The sequence below is a fragment of the Carettochelys insculpta genome, chromosome 26 (genome assembly GCF_033958435.1).
Source record: "Carettochelys insculpta isolate YL-2023 chromosome 26, ASM3395843v1, whole genome shotgun sequence".
NCBI lineage: Eukaryota > Metazoa > Chordata > Testudines > Carettochelyidae > Carettochelys > Carettochelys insculpta.
The window spans coordinates 6,293,546-6,312,803 of NC_134162.1; the positions used below are offsets into that span (position 1 = coordinate 6,293,546).

General features: G+C 52.3%; 1 protein-coding gene across 1 annotated transcript in view; it reads right to left on the reverse strand.

Annotated features, from left to right (window-relative positions):
- Window positions 1–19,258, reverse strand: part of SCUBE3 (signal peptide, CUB domain and EGF like domain containing 3) — a 102,313-nt gene that overhangs the window by 42,648 nt on the left and 40,407 nt on the right. The window contains exons 5-6 of the mRNA XM_074977308.1: window positions 10,624–10,749; window positions 7,335–7,451 (exon numbers count right to left, since the gene is read on the reverse strand). Of these exons, the coding sequence (XP_074833409.1) occupies window positions 7,335–7,451; window positions 10,624–10,749 (243 nt within the window). The remainder of the gene's footprint in view (window positions 1–7,334; window positions 7,452–10,623; window positions 10,750–19,258) is intronic.

The window sequence follows — 19,258 nt, forward strand, 5'->3', positions numbered from 1 at the left end:
TCTGCAAGGCTCGCTAAAAATGCAACCCAGGGAGAAAACTGCTTGGGAGGAAAACTAGAAAACATGTTATACAGCTGCAGTGGAGCAGCACTGGCACAGCTGGGGAATGTGCTATACTGCAATGCAGAGGCAGCCCTGGGTGCGTGGGTGGAGCGTGCCACATTGCAACGCAGAGGCAGCCATGTGTGCGTCTGTGGAGCGTGCCACATTGCAATGCGGGGGCAGCCCTGGGTGCGTGGGTGGAGCGTGCTACATTACAATGCAGGGGCAGCCCTGGGTGCGTCTGTGGAGCGTGCTATATTGCAACGCAGGGGCAGCCCTGGGTGTGTCTGTGGAGCGTGTTATATTGCAATGCAGGGGCAGCCCTGGGTGTGTCTGTGGAGCATGCTATATTGCAATGCAGAGGCAGCCCTGGGTGCGTGGGTGGAGCGTGCTACATTACAATGCAGGGGCAGCCCTGGGTGCGTCTGTGGAGCGTGCTATATTGCAACGCAGGGGCAGCCCTGGGTGTGTCTGTGGAGCGTGCTATATTGCAATGCAGGGGCAGCCCTGGGTGTGTCTGTGGAGCATGCTATATTGCAATGCAGGGGCAGCCCTGGGTGTGTCTGTGGAGCATGCTATATTGCAACGCAGGGGCAGCCCTGGGTGTGTCTGTGGAGCATGCTATATTGCAATGCAGGGGCAGCCCTGGGTGTGTCTGTGGAGCATGCTATATTGCAATGCAGGGGCAGCCCTGGGTGTGTCTGTGGAGCATGCTATATTGCAATGCAGGGGCAGCCCTGGGTGTGTCTGTGGAGCGTGCTATATTGCAACGCAGGGGCAGCCCTGGGTGCGTGGGTGGAGCGTGCTATATTGCAACGCAGGGGCAGCCATGTGTGTGTCTGTGGAGCATGCTATATTGCAATGCAGGGGCAGCCCTGGGTGCGTCTGTGTGGAGCGTGCTATATTGCAATGCAGGGGCAGCCCTGGGTGAGTCTGTGGAGTGTGCTATATTGCAATGCAGGGGCAGCCCTGGGTGCGTCTGTGGAGCGTGCTATATTGCAATGCAGGGGCAGCCATGTGTGCGTCTGTGGAGCGTGCTATATTGCAATGCAGGGGCAGCCCTGGGTGCGTCTGTGGAGCGTGCTATATTGCAATGCAGGGGCAGCCCTGGGTGCGTCTGTGGAGCGTGCTATATTGCAATGCAGGGGCAGCCATGTGTGCGTCTGTGTGAAGTGTGCTATATTGCAATGCAGAGGCAGCCCTGGGTGTGTCTGTGGAGCATGCTATATTGCAACGCAGGGGCAGCCATGTGTGTGTCTGTGGAGCATGCTATATTGCAATGCAGGGGCAGCCATGTGTGCGTCTGTGTGAAGTGTGCTATATTGCAATGCAGGGGCAGCCCTGGGTGCGTCTGTGGAGCGTGCTATATTGCAATGCAGGGGCAGCCCTGGGTGCGTCTGTGGAGCGTGCTATATTGCAATGCAGGGGCAGCCCTGGGTGCGTCTGTGTGAAGCATGCTATATTGCAATGCAGGGGCAGCCGTGGGTGTGTCTGTGTGAAGCGTGCTATATTGCAATGCGGGGGCAGCCCTGGGTGCGTCTGTGGAGCGTGCTATATTGCAACGCAGGGGCAGCCCTGGGTGTGTCTGTGGAGCATGCTATATTGCAACGCAGGGGCAGCCATGTGTGTGTCTGTGGAGCATGCTATATTGCAACGCAGGGGCAGCCCTGGGTGCGTCTGTGTGGAGCGTGCTATATTGCAACGCAGGGGCAGCCCTGGGTGAGTCTGTGGAGCGTGCTATATTGCAACGCAGGGGCAGCCATGTGTGCGTCTGTGGAGCGTGCTATATTGCAATGCAGGGGCAGCCCTGGGTGCGTCTGTGTGGAGCGTGCTATATTGCAATGCAGGGGCAGCCCTGGGTGCGTCTGTGGAGCGTGCTATATTGCAATGCAGGGGCAGCCATGTGTGTGTCTGTGGAGCGTGCTATATTGCAATGCAGGGGCAGCCCTGGGTGCGTCTGTGGAGCGTGCTATATTGCAATGCAGGGGCAGCCCTGGGTGCGTCTGTGTGAAGTGTGCTATATTGCAATGCAGGGGCAGCCCTGGGTGCATCTGTGGAGCGTGCTATATTGCAATGCAGGGGCAGCCATGTGTGCATCTGTGGAGCGTGCTATATTGCAATGCAGGGGCAGCCCTGGGTGCATCTGTGTGAAGTGTGCTATATTGCAATGCAGGGGCAGCCCTGGGTGCGTCTGTGTGAAGTGTGCTATATTGCAATGCAGGGGCAGCCCTGGGTGCATCTGTGGAGCGTGCTATATTGCAATGCAGGGGCAGCCCTGGGTGCGTCTGTGGAGTGTGCTATATTGCAATGCAGAGGCAGCAGCACTGGTGCATCTGGGGAGCACAAACCACGCTTCTGGGGAGCTCTCCACCAGTGACAAAGCATCTCACAGACGTATTTCTCCAAAGGGAACCACAAAGCCCCATGTTCAGAGCCTGAGCCCAGAACTGGGGGCCTGCTCCTTTTCTCTGGCATCTCCAAAGACGGAACAAGCCCTTCCCGTCATGTGTGAGGCTGACCTGAGCCAGCGTGTGGCAGATCACTTCAATCCACAAAGCGGGATGGGTCTGGGGCTTGTGGAAAGGGCTGCTTCAAAGAATAAACATAAATACATAAGGTCATTGGCCTCCCCTCCCTGAACCCTGGAGCCCCGGTGGGAGTCATTCGGGCTGGCCCCTGCTCTGCTCAAAGGCATGTTCTTCATTATCTGCCTTTTTAAAAGCAGCAATAAAAAGCAGAAAAATGAAAAACACCGGCCGCAGCCTCATGAAACTGCCATTCAAACGAAGCCCCAGCGCTTCCTGCCGGCTGGTGTGAGCTGAGGGAGACCTGGTGAGGAGCCTGTTCCCAGCGGCCCTTCAAACACACCACATTCGATTTCAAAGCCTGCGGCCTGGGGAGCAAGTTTGCACACCCTTCCCTGGAAACTTTATTCCCCTTGAAATGATGCAGTCTGTCAGAGGCTATAGAGAATGAAGGGGATGAGGAGGGCTGCAAGGGAAGTGGTTTGCTGAGACCCGACTGTAAAACAAAACCGAGCAGTTATAAATATCCAAGCAGGTACATCAGCCTCCTGCCGGATTATAAATCTGTCGGGCTGGACATCCCTGCGGGAAGGCGAGTTTGGCTGCCAATTAGTCACGGATCGCAGGACAGTCCTGCACTGCGTATGATCGGGGCAGGCGCAGTTATGGTATGCGGATACACTCCAGTGCTACAGTTGTCCTGGGCTAAAACCTGCCTTGGGCGCACCAGTAACCAAGGGCAGAATGTGGCTCGCCAGAGAGCAGGCTTGTCTGTCCATGAACAGGGTGCTGTGCCTGTAGGAGAAAGGAACAGCAGAGGGGGAGGCAATGAATAGATCCGTTGGTATGAGTCCAGAGGGCGGTATCGATGGCTAGGCAGGGTTAGGATGGCTGGTGTTACCCCTCTTCTGCTTCGTGGCTGCATTCAATATTATACATGGAGGTGAGTTACAAGGAAGATAACATACATGTGCTGAACTGCACAAGGAAATGTTTTCCAAAGGACTGGGTAGCAACATGTAACAAGGTTCTTTGGCCAAGGTTTTTGGAAGCGACCTGGTGATTCTGGGGCTCAGTTCAGACTTGTTAAATGTCTGAGCACTGAGACCCTCTAAATAAAAAGCCCCACAAGGAGTGTGTCCTGAATTGTTATATATGTCTGAATATCTCATCTCTGTCCTTTATCATAACATTCGGAAGCCTTGTACAGGCCTCAGATGAGGACCTCAGAACACTAGCTAGACATTGAGGAATGAAAGTGCCCTGGGAAGTAGGCATAAACCCTGTTTCACTGGCAGCCAAACAGAATCATCTATCACTGAAATGACTTTCCTAAGTTTACAGAGTGAGTCATTGGCACAACTAAGAGTTAAATCCAAATGTCTGCAGCAACCAGGTCTCAACTCTAAGCACTAGACCTCTCGGCCATGGCAGGAATGGTTACGACAAAGCACAGACGGAAACCTGTCCAACCTAACCTGTGAGCAATTCTATCTACATGAAAATGCAAGAGAATATTTTGAAAAAACTGAAACATAATTACCAAGATACTGAAGGACCTAAAGAGAGGGGTCTACTGGGAATAACAAAGCACTAAGCAGATTCGATGACTAAGTGCTACTGAAGTCATTTTAGGACCTAATTCTACTAAGTAGCTATCTGCATCTTTAGGTGCCTTGAAAAATCTGACCCCTTGTCCCTTTCCCAGTTAGTTTCATAGAAAAACACCTACCAACTTCAATAAGAGAAAGATTCCTCTAAGGGAATCTGCAACCCAATTTACCTTACCACTGGAAAATACTTTTTTCCACAAGGAAACAGGCTTTGTCATGAGAATAGAGACATGCAAATAGGGTACTGAACTTGAAAGAAATGCAAAGAAGGTGACCCTGACAATGAATTCCCCATTAATTTAATTTTTATTTCTAGTTCATTTGCTCTGGGGGTGGAGGAAAAAAATCACTAAACATCTGGAAGATAATGAAAACATGAGCAATAAATGGCAATGGTTTATAAAGACATCATCTGGCCAGGCAAACTCAATTGCACTCTTTTTTGTTAGCGTAACATAACTGTGATTGGAAACTGGAAGGTTGATGGCTTGAAAAGAGGCTGAAGGACCATGGGAAAATACTAATAAAGTGCATCAAAGCAATACTACAAAGGCTGGTGTTATTCATTATTATTTATCATTTCTATTGTGGTAGCACCTAAAAGCCCTAGTTCTGGGTTAGGTGCTCCAGAACAGTAGGCACAGGAGAAACACAGAAGGAAAAGATAGCCCCTCTCTCAGAAAATGCAGATCCAGTTTAGTTCAATTTCTTGGTTCACGTGCTGCACCAAGGATTAAGCTGCTCATTCATTATATTTATGGATAATTCTATATAGAAGGAGCTGAAACCACTGGAGAGGACAGAGAAATACCAAGGGAGTGGAAACATGATCAGAAAACAAACACAAACACGGGATTCAAATCAGAGGAAATGCAAGTGCTAATACAACGAATGGCATTATCTTCCCAAACACGGATATCTAACAGCAAGAAGAGCCTGGAGAAGCAGCAGGGCTGGAAGGCATGCAGGGTGATAGTGAACAGTAATTTAGACAGGCATTTGCACTGCAACATGGCTATACAAGAAGCTTGAAGCAGCTTGGAATTGCAGAGGTAAAGGCCTCACAGGCCAGGGAAGGGAGGCACTAGTTCCTGTCCATTGGTTCAAACCTGCTCTCACTTAATCGATTTGCCCCAGATCTCTAAATGGCCCCCTCACGGACTGAACTCACAACCCTGGGTTTAGAAGGCCAAAGCTCAAACCACTGAAGTTAATGGGAGCTTTGCCATTGATTTCAACAGCCATTAGAACCAGATCTATATGGCAGCCTGTGTTGCAAGAGTATCAGGGATAAATACCCTGGTACCTGAAAGACTGACAAGCTGCAGCCTGTGCAGGGAAGAGAAACTTAAATGATGGGTGTGGGGTGGGAGGCAAAAGGCAGAAAGAAATCTCAGGGGGAACAGGATGCACATACCTCTAAACACCAAGGAAGGAGTGAGATTATTTGCGGAGATGAAAGAAGATAGAATTAGGTGTCATGTGTTGAAATTAAGGATGGGAAACCTTGTGATCTGAGTATCAGAGAGATCTTTGAGGGTGGGAGATTATCTCCTGAGTATTCCCTGTACGATGGTTGCTTGGGTAGCCACCCCGGTAAGATTCAAATGCCTCCCAGCTGATTAGCACAGCCCACAGAGCGTGCTTCTATTGGTGATGCACATCTGCACATACCTTGGTGCACGTAACAAACGTTATTTCACCCTTGGAAGGAAAACACCAGAGGGAACATCGCACAGGATCCCAACTGCTCAGGAGGCGTCCAGTTAGACTGGAGAGATCACTCATGGGAAACAGGAGACAGTGCTCATAGAAGCGTGTGCAGGGCATTTTCTGTGCCTGCACAGCAGGGGCTTGAAGAGCTAAATCTCTCAGTTGTTTTTAATTCCTTTTTTATTTTGCAATAAGAGCTAACATGTTTACAGCAATTTGTGGACTTAATCACTTCCCAAATGTCACTGATTTTTTAATTCAAATCATCTGTTAAGCTGTGCAAGCATCTGAAACCAGTAAAACTTCTCTCTCTGTTTGATGTTTTACAATTTGAAAACACACACAGAAAAAAAGCTGATTTGGGGGGTTTTGGTTTTTTTGTTTTTGCAAGACAACTGTTGGTGGGCTGCGAGTTCACAGTGCCATATTCTCTCTGGGAACAGCCTCATGTCCAAATCTTTACACCTCCCCAAAGACTAGAGGAGAATAACGCAAGGGAAGGCGAGAACTAGCCCTGAACAAAGGTTCAGAGTCCTCATTTGAAGCACCTTTTACTCAAGAACTCTCCCACGTGCCTGTTGGAAAATGTGCAAGTGTGAGAACAGGACTGGGGGTGCGCTCGCAGCTATCCATGTGACCGTGTGCACTGCGGCACGTTCATGAACACCCCTGTACCCCATACAGCTGCCTGCAATTATATTAACACATGCTATCCCCTGTCACGTCACACAGAGAGATAGATGAATGAATTAAGCCTGTACAGAAGACTCTTTCCCTTGCTAGATTACTTTGAAACATCCTCAGACACATGGAGTCCAATTCTGCTGCAGCTCTCTCACTCTCACGTGCATACAGCTAGGAAAGCCTCTGCTGCTCGTCACAATGCCCAGAGAAAACGGATTTTCATTGGCGGTGAAAACTCTACTATGTTCTGGAGGCCTGAAGAACTGGTACTTTCAGTACAACAAGAAGTCTTGTGGCACCTTCTAGACTAACCGATATTTTGGAGCATAAGCTTTCATAGGCAAAGACCCTGATGAAGCGGGTCTTTGCCTACGAAAGCTTATGCTCCAAAATATCTGTTAGTCTAGAAGGTGCCACAAGACTTCTTGTTGCTCTCGAAGCTACAGACTAACACGGCGACCTCTCTGATACTTGGTACTTTCAGTGGGACCCAGAGCTAACTGTTGGACTATAGAGAGGCAGATCAGAGATTAAACCTCTCACAGCTCTATTAATCCTTTCCATACAGCTCTGGTTCCCAGGCCTGGGAGCGTTACAGTTAGGTAAGAAAGGGAACATTCAATTAACTTCAGGGGTGTCCAGGGTAAGCAGGTAGTGTTAGCACAAGAGCACTGAGATCCACAGCCCAGCTGTAGCGCGCACGTGCACACCCACCCCCACGCACAGAGGAGTGATCTAAGCTACAGCTTCCACCTACCGATGCATGTTTTCCCATCAGCATGCAGCACAAACTTCACATGGCAGCCGCACTTGGGCCCTTGGTCCGTATCATCGCATGTGTGCTGGCACCCTCCGTTTCCATAGTTGCAGGTCACTGCAGAGCACAAAGAACCCACAGTCAAGAAGTCGGCCACAGCTCAGAGCAGGGGGCAGCTTCCAAATTCGATTGGTTTTAGACGCACGCGAGCAGGGGAATGCAGGCTGTCTGCATACTGGACTCACCACACCAAATGGGTCTTTTATGACTGCATCCTACCACACTGAACAGGTCCCTGGTCCATCAGACCCAGTACGCAACGTTCAAGCCATTTAGATCATCCCAAGGAGCATAAGAAAGGCCTTCGGTTGTGAGGGCCTCCAAGGGTGAAAGGAATTTAAAATTTCTTACAGGTGCTGTCCTACTCCAACCTAGGTCCCTGCCAGCTCTTTCAACAGCTCCCTATTGGCTTTCTGCTCCTGCCAGAGCCGGCACCTGCTTCCTTTCACCTCTAGAGAGCCCCTTCAGTCTCTGGCCTCTTTTCCCCAATCAGGGCAGTTTGTGTCACACGGACTCTTACCTACTGGGAATTAGATTTGAGGTATGTCTACGCTGCAGGGAAGATTGACCCAGGTGATCTTCCAGAGTTCAGTTTCGCGTGCCGGGGAGTCAACCCTTCCCCTCCTCGATATTGTGAGGAATAAGGGAGGTTGATGGCAACGTTTCTCCTGTTGACCTCCCTCTGTGTAGACAGCCATTTAAGTCGATTGCAGATAAGCCAATTCTAGCTAAACGATTGCCATAGCTGGAATTGCGTATCTTCAGTCGACTTACCTGACTAATGTAGACCAAGCCTACGACTCATCTTCCAGCTCCTTTCACACGGGCCATGCTGGCCAATGCACCACCCCATGAGAACAACTTTCTGTTAATGCCCAGTTCGGCCACATTTGAACTGGTGTTCTGATGGTGAAAGGCTGAGTGCCACCCGGGAAAACCAGCCACGCTGAGGTGTGAGGAACGCACAGCTCTAAAGCGAGTCGGGTCTAGCTCCTGTCACACTAGGTTGTGAGTTCAAATCCACCGTTGGATCAAGACTGTCAGACTTGAAAGGGCTTGGAAGTCAGACAGAGCTGAACACTCACCCATGAAAATCAGGGCCCTGTAAGATGCCCCAACTTGGGCCCCCAAAATTGTCGGTAGTTTTGAAAATCTTGGCTCAGATTGATAGTGACTGAAAGCCACCGCCTTTTCATCACTCCTGGGAGGACAATACCATCGGCAATTCAAAGGAACAGCAGGGAGTTGGCATCATGGCCTTGCAGTGGGCTTCCTGCCTATGGGCTGGTGGTACCAAGTGCAAATCCCAAGGAAACACTAGCAGCAGAAATGAAAATGACAGTTAACTTGGAGTGGGTAGGATTCTCTGGCCCGTGTTATGCAAGAAGTCAGACTAGCTGAGGAAAATGGTCCCATTTGGCCTTAAACTCAATAGGACCAGGAACTAGTTGGACAGTCCCAAACGTATAGAACAAGAGGGTTTAGCTCCAAGCCTGCTGAGGAAGACTTTGAATGGTTTAAATTTAAAATGTATGAAAAGACTTAAAATCCAGGCTTTGCAGACACGTTGAGGCTGAGGTGTAATTCTACCTAATAGGTTTAGCCACCCACTTCCCACTCCCTTAGACAGCTGGGAGAGTTGATGCCGTAATAGTTAAAAAGCAATCCTCATGAATCATTTCAAAGTCTCTGACTTTGCCGGAAGAAATCTGGCAGAAAGACACTCCTGGAGGTTTCTTCCATCTTTCTCATAGGCATCTACTACTTTCCACCATCCAAGGGGGTGGTTGATCAGGTCTAGGAAGGTAATGCTTGCTGACTAATAAAATACTTTGTTATGGGGGATCCATGGGATTTTCAAAAACTTTTATGCCACTCTGGTGCTTAGAGAATCCTACTCAATGTTCTTAAGGAGGCACGTTGCTCTTTTAACTTAGCCCAGACAGCGAACCAGCTTGCTGAGTTCATTTCATCCTTGCTTCCAAGAGCAAATAAAATAACAATCAAATACGTAAAAGATTTAAAAAAAATTAGAATCTTGGCAGCACCATGGATTCCTGGCCTGAGATCAGAGGGACTGACAACACTGAGTCCCCAGGGAGAGGATTGTTGCGGTTTTCGCTGGTTCTCTGGTGCCTATCACACTCTGTGCTTGGGTGAGATAAGAACTACTTTAAAACTAAAGCTGATCAGACAGCGGGTTCAACGCTGGTGTAAGCCCACGAAGGGCAGGGACCTGACGTCCCAGCAGCGTTACACCAGAGTTGACTCTGGCCCTTACTCTCTGCAAGAGACCAAGCCCTGAAGCTCTGTAAAGAGGGAACAACAGGGCTTTGTAAAGATTTAAATGGGGGATGTTGAGCCTTCTGGACCTCATTTAAATTACTTCCTCATTATCTGGGGTGAGGCAGCAGCCTGCACCTACAGACACAACGGCACATGCAAACCACTGGAAAGCTGGGCAGGAAGAGATACAGCATCTACAATATTTGCTGCAAAGGCAGTTAAGGAGGCTGGCTGGAAACACGGCCCCTAAACCTCAGATAATCAACCTTTTGGAAATCAGGTGGGATTATGCTTTTATGAAGAGTCAGGACTCCTGGGTTTTACTTCTAGATCATGGGTGTCCAACCTTTCGGCTTGCCTGGGCCGCATTGAGTGAAGAGGAATTGTCTTGGGCTGCATATAAAATATACTTAATGTATATAAATCACATAATAATGTTAAACGTTTACGATCTTGTGGGGCCGCATTACTAGCTGTCCAGGGCCACATGCGGGCTGCGGGTTGGACACACCTGTTCTAGATGGTGGCAGAAAAGACAGAGCAGTGGAATGTGATGTGGTCTAAATGGCTCGAGCAAGGAGGTGACGAATGGGTGTCAGGACCCCTGGGTTCTCCTCCTGGCTCTGGGAGGGCTAGAGCTTAAACCAAAGTGACTGGGAGACAGAGACCTAGGGTTTTGCCCTGGGCCTGGGTGAGCAGTGTGGCCTAGTGCTCAGAGAAGGATGCCATGGATTCAGGACCCCTGAGCACAGTGCTTAATGCAGGAAATTTGTACACCAGGGGTCTTGGGTTCATTTCCATGGAGAGTGTGGGAGTCTGAGGGTAGCTTCCATGGAGCCACCCAAGAAAGGCAGACTTCATGACAGGTGTCTGGGCTGGTTCCCCCAGGCTAGAGCGGAAAGCAAAGGCAGGGGGCAGGGGCAGCCAGGCACGGGGCTCTTACGTTTGCAGTCCCGTTGGTTCTTGGTGAGCTCGAAGCCCGGCCGGCACTCACAGGCGATTCCCCCTTTGGGGGTCTCTCGGCAGATGTGGGCACAACCGTGGTTCTTGTTCATACAGTTCATTCCTTCTAAAAGAGAGAAGAAAGCACATAAAAGCTTCCCTGCTTGCCTTGGGCCACAGGGCCAAGGAAGGTCTGAGGCGAAGGGAGAGTTTCTCCTGGGCTGGCTGGGGCTGAATACAAGAGTGGCACAGTCGGAGAAGGGCCTGTCTGTTGGGCACAGCCTAGAGCCAACCCAACCTCCAGGGAAACCTCTGCTGCCTGCGAGTACCTCCCACAGGCCCATCTACAGCAATGTTTCTAGACCTCTCTTTATAAAGTACCCCTTTTTCAAAACAAACAAAACAAAATAAAACCCCACCCCTGTAAGCCCCCCCCGAGTTCTCTCATGCACTCCTAAGGGTACATGTACCACCACTGGAGAAACATGGCCCTAAGATAATCTGAGGTCTTGAAACAAGTGCCATTCAGCCTTTCCAGACGACTGCACCCTTTGCAGGAGTCAGGTTTGTTTTGTACTCCACCAAGTTACACCTCACTTAAAAACGATGAACAGAACCGTGCAAAACTATCCCCACAGACAACTGCTGAAACCTTGCTGCCTTTCTACCATTTTACTATCGAGTCAATGAACTGGAATAGGAATGTTGTACTTCCATCTCCAAGTCAGGCATATGAAGCAGTAGAAACAAGTCATTGTCTGAATGAACTTAGACTTTCCTAGTGTTTTTATGTGGCCTGCTGTAAAACTACGCAAACGTCTAGGGGAGTTGATGTCCTCCCGGGAGACCTCGGTGTACCCCCAAGCGTGCACATACCCCTGGTTGAGAAACACTGCAAGAGCTCTCTGAGGAAACGTGTCCACGGAGTCAGCAAATACGAGCCCACCTGCGACCCCATGGGCACTCCCCACCCTTCTACCACCTTCAGACCTCTCTGGGCAGCTTGGGATAGACCCAGCTGATGCACACCTCACGCACCACTGAAATCTAGCCCCATCTTCCCCTTCCCCCACACGCCATCCATCATCCCCCATTCCCCACCTCCCTCCACCAAACTGTCACCTCTTCCTCTCCCACCACTGCCCTCCCCACCCATTTCCCCCCATCCCCACTCTGCCCTCTCACATCTGCCTCCTTGTGCTCAGCACCCGCTATACATCCCCCCCGCACCTCTCTGCACCCAGTCTCCTTCCTCTCTGCCCACCCCTCCCGCCACCCTGCCCACTTTGCTACCACCCAGGGCCCACCCACAGCCCCTCTCCGTTGATCATTCCCCTTGCCTAGCCTGTCACCCTGCAGTGCGCCACAACAGCTTCAGCAGCCATGCTAGGCTCTGCAAGGAGCCCTGCCAACACTCTCAGGGCTGTTTCCCTGGAAGGGCTGCCCAGGTCTAGGCAGGCTGGGCTCCCTCCCGGCTGTCCATGTGCCAGAGGCAGCATCAGCTGCAGATACTGCTGTCTGGGCTGTCCAGGCTGCAAACTAAACAGGGCACTGCTGACTCACGACCTTGGCTTGTTTTGGCTTTTGCTCCAGTGCGGGGATGCTCCATCCCAGTCACCAGCACTCATCACCCACTATCAGCCGCCTGCTGTCAACCGGAGCTGGAGCCAGGAGGGCCGTGCTGATTGCAGATATGAAATTCTAGCTAGGGCAACGACGTAGCTAGAATCAACTTATCTATAATCGACTTATCTAGCCGCCCTCACAGAAGCTCTCCCATCGACCTCCCTCTCCGCCTCTCAGCAGCGCTGCCTCTCAGGGTGGCTGCCATTAGCCGAAAACACCACGCCTGCCCTCAGACCCCTTGTGAAGCCTAAGACCACCAAGAAGTTCATCCGCCATCAGTCAGATCTCTCGGTCAAAATTGAGCACAACCGGGGCAAACCAAGAGATATCGATAACAGAGTTCGCGGAGGCTCAAGGGGCCAGTCGTGATGCCCAACGTTGGGTACGGCAGCAATAGGAAAGCAAAACACATGCTGCCCGCAGGAGTCTGGAAGCTCCTGGTCCATGGCGTCAAAGAGCCTGAAGTGCTGACGATGAGTGACAAGTCTTATGGTGCAGAGACTGCTCACAATGTCTCCTCCATGGGCCGCCAGGTAATTGAGGTGAGAGCAGCTCAGCTAGCTATGGAGATCACCAATCCAAATGCTGGTTGCGTAGCAAGGAAAAGGAATAAAAGGCTCCTCCGTTGTGTAACTGTATTTAATCAAATACTCCTCAGCATACTGAGGAGCACAGGGGTGAACTGCTGACCCCAGATAATTCGATTTCATGCGTCCCCCACTAGGCGTGTGAAATTGAATCCCAAAAGATCAACCCTGATTGGGTCACTCTTCCCAGTAGTTGAGTAGGTCAGTCCCAGTGTGAACAACACTTACTGGGCACCCAGTCTGGAAGGAGCTTATGACTGTGGGCCCTGGAAGCCGTATGCTTGTGTGGCCGCTCAGCAGAGGTTCAAATGCTGCTCAGCAGATTAGCAGAACGTCCACAGCTAAGCTCCTCTTTCTGTTGGTGGTGCACATTCATACATGCCTCAGTGCACGTATAGACATTTATTCCATGCATGGGAGGAAAAATATCCACATGTGGATGGAAAAGATTAGAGGGAACGTTGGCCGCCGTCTACCTTTCACTCCAGCTCAATGGAAGAAGCTACTAAGGTCCTTTATAAACGAAAGTAACAAACCTTAAAAGCCACTGCCCAAAGTGCCAGGCTACATGGGGGAGTCAGTGCATACCAAGTGGCTCCTGGGGGACTGGCCGCAGGTGCGGGGGGCTGGGGCATTCATGGGTTGCAGCTGTTTGTGAGGGTGTGAGGCAGACAGCTGGAAAGGGAGTCACAAGCATGGCTCTGAGAAAGAGCAGAGGCAGAACTCCTTGAGGCACAGAACTGGCTAATGAAGCAGGCCCGAGAATTGTGAGCAAGGAGCCTGCTTGCGGCTGCTGGTCTGTGCTGCGTTCAGGGAACCAGGACTTTGCATTCCAGCAGGGCGGCCCCAAAGAAATACCTGATCCAGAGGCACCCCTTCTCCTCCTCCTGGAGCAACCTGTTGAGGCCCTGACTACTGAGTAAGCCCTTGGGGCCAAAAGGCAAAATATCTGTAACTCGCCATCGCAGGGCAGGGGCCCAGCCTGCCAGGAACGCCCAGCAGGGAGCGCTTGCAAGGGAAGCATCCCGGAGCTGTGCCCCATGCGCAGGCAGGGAGGTGGGAACGTGGTGGGTATGGTTGTGATTAGAGGCCGCGTGCGCGCACACGCACACGCACGCACACACACAGAGAGAGAGAGAGAGAGAGAGAGAGAGAGAGAGAGAGAGAGAGGAAAGGAGATGGGGACAGGGCGGCATCAGCTCAAATGTTCCCATTTCAGTAGGTGCTGGGGGGGGATTCTTGGGGCTGGCGGCAGGGGAAGGTCTGTCTGTCCTCAATGGCGTCTGTCTGTCCCCAGCGACTGCAGGAAGGCAGGATTTACAGGCTGGCTGCCCTGAGGCACAACAGGGGAAAGGGGAGAGCGGGGAGGGCTCGGGGAGCTGCTGGGCTTATGGCTTTTGTTATCTTAGCCATGCTGTCCCCTCCCCTTTCCGCCCCCCATCCTTCCCCCATCCCAGTCGCAGTCAAGTGGACAGTCTCCCTTTTCCTCTCTGCCCCTCCCCGCCCGACCCCTGGCTCAGTCCTGGCCCGGAGGCGAAGGAGTTGCTGACGGCTAGGGCCAGACAGGAGGCAGGAAAGGTCACCTGTAACCTCTGCTGCCAAGAGCTGGTCCAGCTGGCGCCGAATGGAGCCCTGACAAGAGCTTACAGAACATTTAACAAGCCCCACAGCCAGGCAGGGGCAGAGCCAGGGCCTGGGCTGGTTCCACCCACATTCCGGTTCTGGAAAGCGCTCACAGGCTGCACGCTCAGGCCTCGCCGTGCAAGGCAGAGACGCAGCCTCGTCAAAGGGAGTTGCCAACCCAGGGATGCTTTACGGTGGGGAAAGTGAATCGGTGGGAACCTTTTATGGGTGCTGCAAGGCAGGGAACAGGCTCTGATTAAGAGGTAGCAGTAAGGGCAGCCCTGGGGGCTGCTGAAGAGGGTGCTGAAAAACCAGCCAGCAGCCAAGGAACTAAGCGTGGGGGGAAGGTCCCAAGGGGAAGGTGTTCAGAGAAGGCACCTTGGGAATTCAAGGGGGTTGGAGCACCATGAATAGGGTCAGTGAGATGTCCCAGGCACCAGGAGGCACCCTGCTGAGAAACACAGAGGGGAGGTGGTAGGTAATATTTAGAGCACAGGGAGCTGGGACTCAGGGGTTCTGTTCTCAGCATGGGGAGCGGAGTGATGTCCAGTGGTTAGAGCCGGGGGCGCTGGGGCTCGACACTCAGTTTGAGGGATGCCAACGGATCAGAGGGTGCTGGGATTCAGAACTGCTGGGCTACATTCCTACTTCTGCCACTGACCCAGTGTGTAAGCCCATGACGGGCACCCTGCCGACCACACGCGGCCCGTCAGGGTTTGGTGTGTGGCCCATGAGACGTTTTATTCCTGCACTGCCCACGTGCAGGGCTGCCAGATTCTGCTCGTTTTCATCCACATCGTTTTCTTTCCCCTATCGTTATTACTAAAGTGAGGTGCAAGTCAAGCCCGGACACGTGAAGCGAGGTGCGTGCTGATTGCACTCAACACTGAGAGCCATGTGCCCCTCTGCATCCGACCAAAGCACTGCTACAGTTCAGTCGGTTATCTCACAAATTCTAGGTACACCAGCGCAGTTCACAAAACGACCCTAGCCTGGGAGACCACACTGGTTACGGCAATCCTGCGGCCCACTGAGAGAAAGGAGGGTCGCTCACGTGGCCCCCTCACTAGCCTAGGTTGCCCATCGCTGGTATAAGCCCCCTGGGCTGCCTCCCTTGAAGAGCAGGGCAGCAAGTGGCTGTGCCCTTGAGGAAATGCCTCAGCAAACCTCTCCGCCTCCCGTGACTTGGCTTTCATAGGGGGCTGCGTCGTGGAGCCAGCTCCAACGTTCCCTCCTCAGAGTTCCCTGCCACAGTGCCAGCTCCCTTCCTGAGTCTCTCACCTTTTACTACACATTTGGATAGTCTCTCTTAGGAAACTGGGAGTTTCGCAGTTTTCTTTCCAGCTCCCTTAAAACCCATCACTTCAGGGCAAACAGGCCTCCATGTGCAACACAGGGTCACTCCAGGGAGACAGGGCAAAGTCTAGGTTGTCTGCGAAGTCCATCGTCTTGCCCTCACACCTGCCTTTGTGCCGATGCCTCTCCCGGCGGGAAGGGCTCGGATGCAGGGTGCAATTCACTGGAGCAGGGCTACGGGAGGGGCGAAGCCATTCCTCTTCCGGCAGGGCAGAGGCAGGGTGCAGCAGCCCCAGCATGCTGGAGAATGTTGCTCCACGAAGAGGCGAGCATGGAAGGGGAAGACCCAAAGCATTACGCCTGGGAGAAGCTGCTGCCCTGGAAGGACTGACTGCCCCCACAGGTCCGGCTGTCCAGAAGCAGGGGCAGCTTACCTCCAAATAGTGATGAGTCAGACCTCTGACAATGCCCCACCATCACGCCCGTCTCTGCACTGTCACAGAACGAGTCAGGAAACCTCTGGGATTTCCCCAATACAAATGCAAAGACAACAATGGCTCACGTGGTCGTTTCTGGGTTAGCACCAATTCCACAGCAATGAGGCATAGACTGCACGGCTTCTACAGTCGCTCCACACCCTGGCTGTGACCCAGATCACCCAGGAACGCATGTGATGAATCCAGCGCAGGCAGGGGGCTGGTTGGGCATGGGGTGGGCTGGCAGAAGTGTTCCCACACTGTTCTAAAGGGAATGGACTGAGGACTCCAGAGCTCACCATGCAGGACTCTTCCACCCTAACGGGTACACTTGAAAGAAGCCAGGGGACATGGGCATTGATAGTCTTTGGAAAGATAGGCTGCCTGGCCCCAGCCTTAAGGGAGGCAGGTTTGCTGGGTCAGGGATCTGGCTCTGGTCATTTGTTGGGTTCTCTGACCCTTTGGTTTTACTTCTTTGGATCCCCCTGAGCCTCCCTCATCTGTCAGGGCAGAAGGGGTTAAATCCGCTCAGGCTGGGCCCTGCCTGCCTTGCACATGCTGGCCTTGCATCACGAGCATGATAAAAGCAGTGTGGCTCTGCTCTAGATGACAGTGATCCTCTCTGGTTGCCATGGCTGGCCAGCTGCCCGTAATTCCCATCCTGTGATCAAACCACATCAGACCTGGCTTCTGTGCTGGCTCTGAAACCCCACCTGTGCTCAGAACTGCACTCCTTTTCCATGGCCCCAATTCTGTTGCTGTAGCGAGAAGCCTCTGTTCGGTCTTACCACTCAATCTCTCCTTTACTAGCCAGCAGTAGGCCTGCCCTGCCAGCCCCTGCCCGCTGAGATCTGCTCTGCGCACACAGTACTTCTGGGTGGTTTGCTGGTGGGAAAAACAGCCACAGCCCTTTGCCTCTCATCCAAACAGTGGCTTGTCTTGCTTTTTATTGCTTCAATTTACGGCCTGCCATAGTTTATGCAACCTGCAGCCACACCATCTTGGATTCTGATCCTGGCAGCTCTCCCCAGCTGGAGCTGGGTTAGTGCATAGTTGGGAGACCTCCAAAAAAACAGTTCCAGGTGCTGCTGAGAAGGCTCGCTGCTGACTCGCTCCTCCAAGGCAGTCCTGATGCAACGCCTAGAGACGGTGCGCGGTCAGGACATATGCCGTCAGTAAAGACGCCCTAGGGCTTCAGGTACGAGCAGGAGGATTTTTGTTCGGGCATGCTGGCCCAGCTCCAGGGTAGGGGAGAGGCAGCTGGCAATTTCACCAGCATGCTGGATCTGCTCTAATGCCTGCACGTTCAGGGAGAGGCATCGATACCCCTGCACCTGGCCTGTAAAATGCTTGGCACTATAGGGAATGTAAGTAACTACAGACTGAACTTCTCTAACCCAGAGCTCTCTCGACTGGCAACATCCATAATCAGGCATGATTTTAGTTAGCCGGACGACCACTTATCATGGGTACGGCCGAGTTTTCCACAGTCCCATAAAGTTTGTTTCCAGCCACCCATCCTGGCTCTCAGTGCTCTGTGCTGTTCTTTAGCTGTAACTCACCCCTGAATGTCTTCTAAGAGCCCAGTAAGCAGTGGAAGCGCTGGTAACATGCAAGACCATATTAACCTCTCATGGTCCAGCAAAGTCTCTCTTGTTCGGCACCAGTCAGAGAGGTTCAACTTGTACCGACACAGTACTGCAAACTCCAGCAGCCCTTCTATGCAGCGCTATGGGCCAAGTCAGGGGAGGTAACTGGCATCTCCTTTGGCAGCAGGGGCTCCTGGGAGCTGCCTTGCAGAGGCACACTAGAAGAAATGTGAGCTGCTCTGCTTCCTTTCCCGACCCATCACCTCTATCCCATTGAGCCCTCTGGTCACCTGGCAGCACTAAGCTCTTGAATGGCACAGCCAGTGTTCTTCTTGTTTAAAAAAAAAAAAAGAAAAGAAAAAAGAGCCAATGCTCGGTTGGCTTCCTGCACCTCACCCACAGTCAACCCCCTGACTGGGGCTGCCAAGGTGCTGGTACTCAATACCAGCAAGTACTGGCACTAAAATAAGCTCTGGGCATATCTCATCCGCGCAAGCATCTCTGAAGCAGAAATTCTCCTGGAGGCTTGTGTCTGCTCCGCTTGCTCCCTTCCTTCATGCTGGGCTGTCACCAGGCCCCACGTGCCCAGCTGGGCGGTGGACCAGGGGAATGCCAGCAAGGTGCCTTCACACCAGCACTGAGCCATCCATCCCCCAGCTCACAGCCACCTGCCCACCTCTCGCAGCCTGCTTGCCACAAGGAAACGCAGCAAGCCCAGTTCGGTCCTTGAGTACACAGTGCTGGCTGTGGGCTTACTGACCTTTGGCCTTTCTATGAAGCTCACACCTTTTCCCTGCCCCTAAATACATTTTCCTCCCTCTTTCTGCTCCTCTTTCTCTCTCGTTTGGCCATGCGCAGTGCCCCAGACACGGACACAAACTCAAGCTCCCGAATGTCAGGCTGGCCATTTCCAAACCTCCTTCTCTCCCACTCCTCCTGTAATTCCAGCAGTCCCTCTCCACCACAGGCTCAGGCATGCTAATCGTAGGTGGCTTCTCCTTAACGGGAAAGGTCAGGTAGCTACAAGCCTCCTACACATCTCCATCCGGTGTTGCCCAGTAAGTCATGAAATCAGTTACTCAATGATGCTGGAGCTGGCAAGGGTTATTGGCTGGGACTGCTGCTTTTAAAGGGCAGGAAATTTATCTGACCCAGGCTGGCATACATTGTGAAGCAAGCAGACAGACTGCCTGCCAACCCATCACCCATTGTAATCTCCTCCCTTCTGGACTCCAGGAGACCAGCCCTCAGAGAATCCACCGGGGTCCCTCTCGTTTCCCACTCATGCACAGAAAAAATTTTACATGCACCGAGGCATGTGCAGACGTGCACTACCGATAGAAACACATGCCAGCCAAGTGCAGGGAGCACTGGGACCCACCCCGTTCTATACGGAGTCCAACACAGACTGGGCCAGGCCTTTGCCATGGGGCTGTCTA